This window comes from Numida meleagris, chromosome 5 (assembly GCF_002078875.1).
Source record: "Numida meleagris isolate 19003 breed g44 Domestic line chromosome 5, NumMel1.0, whole genome shotgun sequence".
Lineage (NCBI taxonomy): Eukaryota > Metazoa > Chordata > Aves > Galliformes > Numididae > Numida > Numida meleagris.
Genome location: NC_034413.1, coordinates 71,561,972 through 71,575,083, shown reverse-complemented (window position 1 = coordinate 71,575,083; position 13,112 = coordinate 71,561,972). Strand labels below are relative to the sequence as shown.

The 13,112-nt window shown below is 45.2% G+C and overlaps 2 protein-coding genes across 10 annotated transcripts in view; both read right to left on the bottom strand.

Annotated features, from left to right (window-relative positions):
- The window catches only part of LOC110399654 (rho GTPase-activating protein 32-like), a 20,009-nt gene extending 11,594 nt beyond the window's left edge, over positions 1-8,415 (bottom strand). For 5 of the 9 annotated variants that reach the window (XM_021398710.1, XM_021398713.1, XM_021398702.1 and 2 more), the window contains exons 1-2: positions 7,606-8,415; positions 4,907-5,019 (exon numbers count right to left, since the gene is read on the bottom strand). The gene's annotated coding sequence lies outside the window, so the exon portion shown is untranslated. Of the gene's footprint in view, positions 1-4,906; positions 5,962-7,605 lie in introns of those variants that run through there. The other 4 variants (XR_002439325.1, XM_021398708.1, XM_021398705.1 and 1 more) reach the window with 3 other exon arrangements.
- On the bottom strand, positions 9,267-12,575 carry NAA20 (N(alpha)-acetyltransferase 20, NatB catalytic subunit). The gene is made up of 6 exons (XM_021398700.1): positions 12,435-12,575; positions 12,323-12,347; positions 12,149-12,239; positions 11,626-11,761; positions 10,516-10,661; positions 9,267-9,583 (listed from the first exon to the last, which is right to left on the bottom strand). Exons 1-6 carry the CDS (start codon positions 12,485-12,487, stop codon positions 9,498-9,500), a joined length of 537 nt encoding a protein of 178 aa, XP_021254375.1. The 5' UTR covers positions 12,488-12,575; the 3' UTR covers positions 9,267-9,497.

Here is a 13,112-nt window from a genome sequence, read left to right as displayed (position 1 = left end):
CTATAGCTCCACATCCCTCCCTGTAGCCCCCAACAGCCCCCTATAGCCCCATATCACCCCATGGCCCCCCACAGCCCCCTATCCTCCTGAGGGAGGAAAGGGTAGAATACAGTTTCAAACAAACACTAAAGATGGATGTGGGTTAATGGGGCAAGGAAACCCAGAAGTTGCTGATTGGTCGTTGGAACTGAAATGGAGACTGCGTCCTGAAGAAAACCAGCCAAAGCAGGATCACCCTCATCAACCCTGCCAAGGTCAAGAGTACACAGTGAGGAAGAGATACGGCCTTCATCCCCACAACGACAACCAACAGGAAGCACTATGCATGCTCAAGGGGTGTGGCTCTGAGGTGGAGTATATTATAATGATTTCTTGGAATTAATTGTAACAGTCCCTCCCTCCCTCAGGAATGCTAGGAATATGTATGCCTTAGATCTTTAAATATGGAAGTTTTCTGCCTTTCGATGTGCAAGCTAGGATGGGGATATCCCCCTTGCACCCGGCGTGTGGGCGCAGCACCGTAATGAACATAGCTGCTTTATAACCTTCCCTGGTTGTAAAGTTTTTTTCCACAAGTCAGTTTTGGCGAGCCAGCCAGGAGACCTCTTTGCTGATCCGCAGGGCTGCTCAGGCACGGGCACCCTTTAGGTGCTCCCCAAGAATTCTCGGAAAGGCTTCCCATCCAGAGCAACCACTGTGGAACAGAGAAAGAGCCATGGCCACAGACCAGGTATGTTGTTGGGAACAGGGGACCTGTAAGTCATGAAGAGATGTCCTATGCAGGGGTTAGGAGCGAGGGTGCTCCCCCTGAGGAAGTGGGCCCACTAGGAAGGGTTGGTGACCAGTCAGGGTGAGAACTCCTCAGGAGAGAGGGACCCACAGGTTTCGGTGTGTTTGTAACGGATCCGGTATGAGTGTGGTACGAGCGAGACGCTGCTAAGCTACAGGGCGAGTGTGGGATCCCAACGAATGAAGCGAAGGAGATCAATTGCTGTCATTGTCTTTGTGTTAACTAAGCACTGTTAACTATTTGTCTTGTAAAAGCACTACACGTGGAATTCCACCGCCTGTTTAAAAATGCTCATTTTCCTTTCTCGTTTGCAGTTACTGTAACCTATATTGTACATGAATATTGATATAGAGAATAATTGTGTGTTCCACCCTGACCACCAGTGCAATCCTACCTTTGTGGTGAGGTGTCTAAATTGGAGCAGGACACAAGAAGCAGACTGGCATACAGGGAACTGGCATTTTGTTAGTGTCGTGGGAATGGCTTTAAACAAGATTATTTCTTAGGAGAGTTGGACATAATAACTGTGAGAATTTGGAGTCCATCAAGAATCAGTAAGATTCATATTGAGCACATTCGTTTGTGCCATGGGAAGCTCCCAGGGAAAAGAAATTCCTAAGTGAACCCTGTTAGGACGTATACTAGCACACTGGCGAGATATTGGTGGGGACATGGGGAATCTACCCGAGGGGATCCACTGGTTAAAATAAGGCCAGGGGACAAACAGCAAAGTGTGGAGTTTTTTTTAGTAGATACTGGAGCTACAAATTCAATTTTAAACGTCTCTTTAACCCTGACAAGTGATGAATTTGTTACTGTAAGGGGAGCCACCAGCTAAAGTGAAAAGGCATATTTCCTCAAGGCTTTAAAGTTTAAATTGGGAAAACAGGTGGGAATACACAATTCTTGTATATGCCCAGTTACCCCCGGAGTAACTAGACTCCCGGGTGAGCAGGGTGAGGAATCATCACCCCCAGATCCTCCCCTGTTAGACCAGTGCCTTCTAGACAGAGCACTATTCAAGTGCCGTTAAGGGAAGCCGTAGGACCAGAAGGGAGGCCAGTCTTGATTAAAGGTAAAAGAGGGAAGTCAGCCAGTGTGGATCAAGCAATATCCCCTCAGATTTGAGGATAGGAAAGGGATTCAACCAATAATCCACCGTTTTGTGGAATTTGGACAATATCGCACCCATTTTTAAAAAGGGTAAAAAGCATGACCCAGGAATTACCAACCTGATAGTCTCATTTCTGTGCCAGGAAAGATCATGGAGCAAGCAGATCCTCATGGAAGCTATGCTAAGGCACACGGAAGGCAGGGACATGATATGGGAGAACCAGCATGGCTTCACCAAGGGCAAATCCTGCTTGACCAACCCAGTGGCTTTCTATGATGGTGTCACTGCATCAATGGACAAGGGAAGAGCCACTGGTGTCTTCTATCTGGACTTCAGTTAAGGCCTCTGACACTGTACCCCACAATATCCTTGTCTCCAAATTGGAGAGAGAAGGATTTGATGGGTGGACTGTTCAATGGACAAAGACCTGGCCGCAGGATTGAATCCAGAGAGTGGTGGTCAATGGCTCCATGTCTGGGTGGAGGTCAGCAGTGAGAGGTATCCTCCTGGGATCGGTGCTGGGACCGATACTCTTCAATATCTTCATCAATGACTTTGACAGTAGGGTCAAGTGCACCCTCAGCAGTTTGCTGATGACACCAAGCTGTGGGGTATGGTCGACACACCAGAGGAATGGGATGCCATTCAGAGGGACCTAGACAGGCTTGAGCAGTGGGCCCAGGAGAACCTCATGATGTTCAGCAAAACCACGTGCAAGATCTTGCACCTGGGTCAAGGCAACCTCCACTAGTAACACAAGCCAGGGCATGAAAGGATTGAGCGCAGCCCTGCCGAAAAGGACCTGGAGTTACTGGTGGATGGGAAGCTGGACATGAGCCTGCACTGTGCCCTCGCAGCCCAGAAAGTGAACCGTGTCCTGGGCTGCATCAGAAGTGTGGCCAGCAGGGCAAGGGAGGGGATCCTGCCCCTCTGCTCTGCGCTGGTGAGGCCTCACCTGGAGCACTGCGACCAGACGTGGAGTCCTTAGTACAGGAGAGACATGGAGCTGTTGGAGTGTGTCCAGAGGAGGGCCACAAAAACAGTCCAAGGGATGGAACACCTCTCCTATGAGGACAGGCTGAGAGAGCTGGGGCTGTTTAGCCTGGAGAAGAGAAGGCTGCGAGGTGACCTGACTGTGGCCTTTCAATATCTAAACGGGAGCTACAGGAAAGAAGCTGTGATAGAACAAGGGGAAATGGCTTCAAGCTCAAAGAAAGGAGATTTAGGTTGGATTTAAGGAAAAAGTCTTTTGCAGTTAGGGTGGTGAGGCACTGGAACGGATTGCCCAGAGATGTGGTGGATGCACTGTCCCTGGAGACTTTCAAGGCAAGGCTGGATAAGGCCCTGGGCAACCTGATCTAGCTGTGGATGTCCCTGTTTGTTTCTGGGGAGTTGGACCAGATGACCTTTTAAAGGTCCTGTCCAACTCGAAGGTTTCTATGATTCTAGATCAGAAACTTCAATAAAATCTGAAATTACAATAAAATCATATTAACAATCTGCTTTTTTTTAATGCACACAATTGCTTAGTTATATTTATGCTAGACTTTTCCTTCTTTCTTAGCTTCACAAATTATGTACCAGAAAAAAGAGACAGATAAAAATAGCTGCTAAATTTTTTGTCATCATTACACTTACCATACCTAAGCATGCAGTGATTGTTGTATAGATTAAGATACATAAATTCTACAATGTTCTTTCTCCTAGTGCAACTTTCAAAGTATACGTGCTCTAGAGGACAATATAAAGTAAGAATAGTCTATCTGTCAAAATGAAGGTGAGAAATAGTAAAATAGGAAAAGATAACCTCAAATTGTCAAGATAGCCAATAACTTCTCTTTCATGTTTCACTTATGATAAAGATTACGCTTACACAGTACGCCTCCAGGTGGACTAACTCATACTCTTTGGTATTGTATTTTTTTTCATATTTGTCTGGGCCACTATGTTTCATGAGGCAAAGGAAAAATTCTGCATAAACAAGGCCTTTACTTTGTTTTTAGTGAAAAGACCAGTTCCAAAACAGTATCAAGCCACAAGAAGTAAAGAGAAAATCACATCATTTGGAAAAACTATTGGCTTTACAGACTTCTCTCCACTTAACAAGTTCACATTTCTTGGCAAAATATTTTTTTAAAGTCACTGTATTGCAATAAAGACGGCTTCAAAATTTTTTGAATTCCCACTATTAAAATATCACCTGACAATCATTATAAAACACTTCTCAAACACACTGAGTTAGATTGCATACTGTCACAGATCAGAAAAAAGTTCTAAAAGGAATATAGTATTATGTATTAAAAAATAAACTACAAAACTGCTTATAAACCAAAAACTGTCCACTGGCTCCCTCAAGGCATGGTTGTATACCACATTCCTTCAGGGAGAACTATACCCAATATCCTCTAGCAAGATGGGAGCTTCATTTGTAACTGTTTTTCCACTGATCTCAGGTTTCCACAGGTAATTTTAATCAATTCTAATTCTTCAACTCGCCATTCATCCTCAACCTTTTTGCCATTTTGGTTTTTTTTTCTTCTTCTTTTTTACGATTACAACAACGAACAATTACAAAGCTCGCAATCACCAAGATGCCATGAATGACACCGATTACACTTCCGCACACCATCAATTACACTTCACTTCCATATACCATCAAAACAGTTTGTTCCATTCCACCCAAAACCACAAGTCAAACAATACATGAACACCTAGCACTTTTTCTTCACGTTATCAGAGCCAAGTTTCAGAGCCTTACTTTCAAAACAGATACATACCCAGTAGGACATGAACCTACAATATGGTATTTCCCAAATGTATACCTAGGTGCTCATGACCCGATATACGCCCAACCTGTGATCTGCAACAACTTATGAGTGACTTCCCAGACCCAGCAGGACTCCTGTCTGCAATTGGGTACTCCCAGATCTGGCCTACCCCGCAATCTCAGCCGACTTACAGGTAGCCTCCCCAGTGGACCAGTCCCCAACCTGGGGACCTACCTTTTTCCAGATGTTCCTTGTCTGTTCCTGCAGTGATCCGACTGAGGCAAGGAGTCCCTCCGGAGAACTCTCCGGGGTTGCCGAGGGAGTCCTGTTCCCATCTGGGGTGCCAGCTGAATTGAAGAAATCAATGCGTAGAAACTTAACAGCAAAGTTTTGTTACCGTTAAGACAGCTATTCTTTATTAGCAGCACAGGGAAGCACTGGGGGTATTTCCACCATAAGCACTTCAAAGATGACATGATTCACAGTCCATTATATTTCCACAGAGAGTACACATTCATCAATTACACACGAGGTAACTAACATAGACATGCCTATCTCAGGTAGGAATTGATGAGGTCTCCAGTCTTCTATTCCATGGAATCTTCTACCATCTAGCATCCTTTTAGCATAGTGACAGTGCAACTGACAGCCTTTTGACTTCACACAGTGGTCTTCCTCGTACACCCTCCAGATGAACTCTCTTCATTGACACATGCTCAGTAGGAAAATGCCTATTATAAGTAATTTATAGGTACCAAAATCATAACATTTGCTCACTCAGCAGTCAGTCATTATTTCTGGACCTCTGCTCATCCTTGGATAAAGTTTGGTAACCTGTCTTTTAATCATATATACTGGGGTGCTACACAATAAGGAGGATAGGGGGTAGTATTTTGACGTATGCTTGTTGCATCCCAACCTACTCCCAGAGTGAGACAATTGGGCCTTGTGTGGAGGCCCTGGCTTCTTTTGATGTTTGATAAGCCTACTCGCATCGTTTAATTATTGTGTTTCTTCTGCTGAAGGTCTCTTGCTAAACAGAACAGCCTTACAACATGTTTTCTAGTCTATAATGCTACATCCATAACTATTCACAACATCTAAAAGCCACTACAGTTTTGCAAGCAAAAACTAATCACTTAATACAACAACTCAACTATATACAGGAGGGGGAACAACTGTTTACATAGGTTGATAGCAATAGAACAAGGGGGAATGGTTTTAAACTAAGACAGGGGAAGTTTAGCTTAGATGTTAGGAGGAAGCTTTTCACTCAGAGGGTGGTGATGCGCTGGAGCAGGTTGCCCAAGGAGGCTGTGGATGCCCCGTCCCTGGAGGCATTCAAGGCCAGGCTGGACGTGGCTCTGGGCAGCCTGGTCTAGTGGTTGGCGACCCTGCACTCAGCAGGGGGGTTGAAACTCAATGATCTTTGAGGTTCTTTTCAACCCAGGCCATTCTGTGATTCTATGAGTCTACTAAATATGCTACTAAATTGTGTATTTACTTTTTCAACTCACATGTATATTACATCCTGGAGGACCAAAGACCCTAGAAATCGGCGGACTCGTGGCGCAATTAGAGCAAATAAACTCTTCTTTAACGTTTCGGCGTGAATGCATCTTATTGCCCAGGGGACCAAAGACCATAGGTACTGGTGGACAAGAGGTGCAGAGGAGTTAAGAAGTCTCTACTTCCACGTTTCTGGGCATATATGTAGTACAGCCTTGAGGAGCAAAGATCATAGAAATTGACAGACTAGCAGCAGGCAGTTGTTACAGCTGAGATATACCATCGTACCACCACGTTTTCATGCGCGTGTGCTTAGTGTCCAGAGGACCAAATATCATAGATACTGACGGATTCGAGGTGCAGCACAGCTAAAGCAAAGAGATGCTATTTCCCAGCTCCCACTCCACGCTCTGTGGCCACTGACTGGCTCAGCTCCGCGGCAGATTTGAGAGCCATGAGAGCAGGGATAGCCTCTGCACTGCTACACATTTGTGGTCATCGTATGCATTAACTTTTTGTCAGCAGGTGGCATGAGCGAGTCGCTGTGCTCTATGCAGTGCCTCTTTTGACTTTCAAAATTATTAACTTGGGTTTTGTATTCAAAAGCAGCGAGATTCAGGTAGCACTGATACTACATTCCTCTCAGCAACAGTGTTTACATATGCACACATTAGATGGCCTGCAAATCATTGGAAGTGGTTACAAACATGGAAAATGGCAAATCTGGCTCTGCCCCTTTCTACTGGCAGGATACAATTAAAGATCACCCAAATATGTGCTTTTAAGAGAGGCCTAGTTAGGAAAGAAAAAAAGTTTGAAGATGTTAAAAATTAATATAACGTGATGAATACAAAGCAGAACCGGGCAATGTTTTGTTCTGGTAAAGCATGCTGGGAAGAACACACACTATATGCTCTCATCTGAAACAGAATTCCATACCGAAAAAAATTGCAACATTAATAATCTGAATTGCATTCTGAAACTTATTTCTACAAATTTCCCATTTATATATGCTCCCTCTTTAAAAACAGAAAAGACTATAAGAAAACAAGAAATCTTTTCTACAGATCACTTCAGTGGATACAGCATGTTAAGGTATGTATATGTTCAAGCATCCAGAATACAGACCTGGCACTGAACCTGCTCCACAGCAGATGAAAAGCCTGGACTGCTTTGTTTGCCTGACTTTTTCAAATAAACTGTGAACCTAATTTCAATCAACCCTGTGATACGAGATGGGGAAGAACATTTCCAAATTATGTGTAAGAGGTGTATTTTCTATGAAAGTATTAATATATTGCTGCCCTTTCCTCCTTTTCCTGTATTGCACAGTATTTCATTTTCTTTCTTTACTGGCAAGGGCTCTAGTCACACCACTCAAGTTGCAGAAAGCAATGATAAGAACTTAGAGAAGGTAGATCTACCTGCTGTAAGTGAAGATCAGGTTTGAGACCATCTAAAGACCCTGACGGTGCGCAAGTCCATGGGATCTGACGAGATTAATCTCTGGGTTCTGAGAGAACTGACGGATAAAGTTGCTAAGCTGCTATCCATCTTATTTCAAAGGTCACGGCAGTCTGGTAAAGTTCCCACAGATTGGAAAAGGGGAATCATAACACCTGTTTTCAAAAAGGGAAAAAGATCCAGGGAACTGCAGGCCAGTCAGTCTCACCTCAGTGCCTGGCAAGATCACGGAGCATATCCTCCTGAAGGCCCTACTAATGCACATGGAAAATAAAGACAAGGTCATCGGTGGTAACCAACATGGCTTCACCAAGGGCAAGTCGTGCCTGACAAACTTGGTGCCAAATTTTTATGAGAGTTACAGCATCAATGGATAAAGGAAGAGCAACTGACATCACCTACCTGTACTTGTCCAAAGCATTTGACGCTGTCCCACATGACATCCTGGTCGCCAAATTGGAGAAAAATGGATTTGATGGATGGACCACTCACTCGATAAGGAATTGGCTGGATGCTCGCACTCAGAGAGTTGCGGTCAATGGCTCAATGTCCAAGTGGAGACCATTGACGAGTGGTGTTCCTCAGGGATTGGTGCTGGGACCAGTGTTATTGAACATCTTTATAGGCGACAAGGACAGAGGGATCAAGTGCACTCTCAGCAAGTTTGTAGACGACACCAAGCTGAGTGGTGCAGCTGACACGCTAGAGGGAAGGGATGCTATCCAGAGAGACCTGGACAGGCTTGAGAGGTGGGCCCATGCCAACCTCTTAAGTTCCACAAGGCCAAGTGCAAGGTCCTGCACTGGGGTCGGGGCAATCCCAAGCACAGATACAGGTTGGCTGGAGAATGGCTTGAGTGCAGCCCTGAGGAGGAGGATTTCAAAGTGTCAGTTGATGAAAGATTCAACATGAACCAGTAATGTGTGCTTGCAGCCCAGAAGGTCAACCGTATCCTAGGTTACATCAAGAGGAATGTGACCAGCAGGACGAGGGAGGTGATTCTGCCCCTCTGCTCTGCTCTCGTGAGACTCCACCTGGACTACTGCATCCAGTTCAGGGGCTCCCAACACAAGAAGGACATGGAGTTGTTGGAGCAGGTCCAGAGGAGGGCCACAAAGATGAGCTGAGGGCTGGAGCACTTCCCCTGCAAGGACAGGCTGAGAGAGCTGGGGCTCTTCAGCATGGAGAAGAAAAGGCTCCAAGAAGGCCTTCCAGTACCTGAAGGGGACCTACAGGAAAGCTGGGGAGGGACTTTGTATAAGGGCAGGTAGAGACAAGATGAGGGGAAATGGCTTTAAACTGGAAGAGAGTAGATTTAGATTAGATATCAAGAAAAAATTCTTTACTGTGAGGGTAGTGAGACACTGGAACAGGTTGCCCAGGGAGGTTGTGGATGCCCTCTCCCTGGAAGCACTCAAGGCCAGGCTGGATGGGGCTGTGAGCAACCTGGTCCAGAGGGAGGTGTCCCTACCTATAGCAGGGGGTTGGAACTGGATGATCTGAAAGGTCCCTTCCAACCCAAACCATTCTATGATTTTTTTGGTCATGAATAAGGGCATTTTAGGAACTTCATTATTACTGACTTCAGACAGTTGGGGTTTGAAAAAAAATCCACACCCCATCAGAAGTTACTTCATTTAATAGTCTCTGCATTTCCAATATTTGAAAGGAAAAGTGCAAAGGTATGTAGCTATTATCAATAGACACAGTGTACATAGGCTTCTCAGTATTGTTTTTGGTGTTTCATAGGAAAAACATCAAGCCTAACATTTCTCACCCATAAGTTCTTGATGGGCTGGCAGAGAAAGAACCTGACATACTTAGTACGTTGTCTGAGAATCACAGCTTGCAGTTACTCAATATCTTCTGGTCTCACAGGGTGGGGCAGAGGTATAATTGATTTTTTCTCTGTATCCCTGGAAAGAGCTTTTCTCATATCTGTAGTAAAAGAAAACAAAGATGTAATTATAACAAGAGTCATTACACAAAGCCATACTAAGTAAATTTGCTATTACAGTAAGATCATTTTTAAACATGAACATTTCAGCATCTGTGTTAACAATTGAAATGTAGCGCTGCAGAAAATTCAAACATTAGGCTAAAAGGACAAAAACATGACTTGAAGTATCTGCAAGAATGGTAGATGTCTGTCCATGGTCCTCTTATTTCATGGTATTCATTGGTCTCTTTCAACTGAAGATATTCTATGATTCCATCTCAAATGAAAAAAAAAAAACAAAAACACCACGCCCACAAAAGCTTTTGTGAAGGATACTTACGGGAAAAAAAACATCCAGAAATAGCCAACAGCAGTTGCTTAAGTTTTGTTAACATGATACCATTAACATATTTGAAACTGCCATGTCCTTTACCCTTTTAATTGAAAAAAATCTCAGTCACTATTGACCATTAACTTTTGTCATATTTTAATCAGGACATCTGGGAAAACAACATTTTAAGTCCCTGTTATCAAGAGGGAGAGGGAGAGGAAAAAGAGCAGGGCTATTATTTTCCCTAGTAACACTAAGGTTAGGCCCAGGCACTTTGCAGGAGCACACTTTGGAAAGAAGAACTAGGTAAGTAACTGCATGTAATTTAATCCTACCTATAGAATAAAGTGTCTTTGCACTTGCTAATTGTCTTGTATTTTATTTTGCCACAGATACTATAAGATGTGTGAACTGTGAGATTAGGTTCTGAATATGATGTAATCCTCAGGCAGAAAAAAAAAAAACTACAGGAGTAAATAAATTTCCATTCAACAACAACTGAATTTTTTCATATTATGAAAAAAAAAAAACATACAAACAACTCTTGGGATGCTAACATCAGAACCTTTCCATTCAACTTGAGGCAAAACAAGCACTTACCATAAGCATCTTCATCTGGCTCTCCATTGCTAGCAGAGTAGTACTCTAACACTGTCCGGTATACACTGTAGCCTAGTTGCTTATACATATTTACTGCAACCTGATTTGATACTCTCACAAAGAGATCAACGAAAAATCCACCCTTTCTTTGAAAAAAATAAATAAAACATAGTAAGGAAGAGCAGGTGAACATATTTCCAGTTAAGAACTGAAAACCTATATTCAGACCAAGAACAAGTCTGATGTGGTGGTGCAGTAAACAGACATCCTTCACACCAGTGACAGACATGCTCCTTTACCAAGGAACAAATCCAGTATCAGCAGAAATAACTGTGACAGTCACACGACCAATCTTCCACACCCACCAGTGACATCAGAATTGTTAACAGAAAGAACAGGACAAACTAAATACCCACACAAGCTTTATTTCCATAGAACATTTGCTTTTTAAAAATCTATACTTCAGATGCATTTAAATTGCACTGACTGACTGGCTACTTCAAAACGCACAAGAAAAAAAAATAAAAATGAGTCTTCAGTTGCATGACAGGAAATAGCTCTTCTCCTCAAGAGGCAAGTTTTACAAAGGTTTGTACTATTTTTGCATTTTACCAAGCACAGAGGGGTTGGCCCTACAGGCAAATACCCTGCAGGTTTATTTGACGATAAAGTATGTTTTCTGCAGTAACCCAGCATGAGACAGAAAGTAAGCCATGGTAATATCTGCAGCACAACATCTGTGCAATCCTCCTCCTGAGGGGACCACAAATAGTCCTTGATCGCTGAATGAGCATGCTAGGGATTCTGTGGGAAACAGAGCTGATGTTGTGTGAAGCTCTCTTCCTATTAAGAAAAGGACCTTTTCTACAGCGTCCTTGCTACTTCCTATTCATGCTGGGAAGTCAGCTTTCATAGAAATCAAAATATCTCAAACCACCAAGCAACATCCATAATTCCTGTTCTTTCACTAAAGGGAATCTCAGTCACTCGGGACACTAGTTAATGGAAGATTCTGGGTCTGTTTCATGGAAACCAAATACCTAAACCAAGTACAGGAATCTACAGACAGACTACTCAAAAAGATAAATTTGAAAAAAGTATAATATTCACTTTTCTGAAATTTCTTCAAGTAGTTCCATCAGTTTGGCAGCCAAACCCAGCCGTCGAAATTCCGGTGCAACAGACAGAGCAGTAACATGCCCGTGCCATTCTTCTCTAGCCACAGAGCCTTCTGCTTTACCCATTACTGCAAACACACAGAATATCAGCACAGCAGCACCTTTGGGATAGCACACTGCAGATACGCATCTCTACAGAAAAGCAAGGCAGTAAAAAACAGACAGCTGCAATGACTGTGGCTGAACCAGGGGTATCTACATTATCAATCTCACACTTCAGCATCTCTGTACAGTTGTGGATTACACAGTACAGCTTTACTGAAAGACAAACAGTTACCTCGAAGGCCACGTTTCTGTCTGGATAAGGAGTTCTGGTGGAACGACCCCCCAGCCTTACGGCTCCCGGTGGCAGCACCTGCACGCCGACAGAACCGACCCCGACACCACAGCCCCGGGCCACCTCGTCCCGCTCTCCCCGCACGTTTCCCAGCGCGTCCGCCCGCGCCCACACTCACTGTAACCCATCAGCTCCCCGCCCGGTGCCTCTGCCACGATAAAGTACTCGGGCCAGTGTGCCAGGTACTGCAGGTAGAAGGGAATGCCGTACTGCGGCCCTCAGTTAAGGAGCACAGCGTCAAGGGCGGCGCCCCCCGAGGCCTCTCCCGGGGCCGGCGGCACGGGAAGGATACGGTCTCCGTCAGCGGGTCCAGGTTGCTGCGGGGAGAAAGCAACGCTCAGCGCGGGCCCGGGCCGCCCCCACCCGGGGACGGGCCCTGGGGCACGAGCCGGGCGCGGGCTCACATGTTGTTGAAGCGGAAGAGGTCGTCGCAGGTGAAGGCGCGGAGCGAGGTCATGGCGGCGGCACTGCTGCTGGCGCTGCCCCGGAAGCACTGGCGGCACGCGGGGCCCTTCCGGCGCGGGGCGGTAGCGACGCTGCTCAGCCCTGGCCCGGGGGCCGCCCCGGCTCTGGAGCCGAGGTCTGGGTTGTCGGCTCCGCCTCTCCGACTGTACCAGAGGAAGACCAAGATCACAGCAGGAGTCGGGGAGCCTCCGTCAAGCAGCGCAAAACCAGCACCGAGTCGCAGCGCTTGGTGCGAAGCGCTGCCAGCCAGCACCCTTACGGGCACCGTGGAGATGCAGCCAGCCCTGCCGTCCTGTGCCGGCATCCCCCGCTCAGATGCGCATCCTTCACTGTCACTAACACTGTCACTGCAGGAAAAGCAAATCTGTGTTTGTAGCGTTGATTTTCACTCACAGTGGACGCTTGTTTTTCATTGGCTGTAATAGCCATACTTAGTTACAAGCACAAAGATTTTAACTGTAGTGCATTATCATTGTACTTAATTACACCTGCACAGTGCTGACTGATGGTTTGGTGCACATCAGGTGAGGAGAGACTGAGGGCTGCAATGGCCACACTCTGAGCAGAGGCCTGGGTTCACCTTACTCTTACACCCAGAACCCAATGGTGTCATGGTT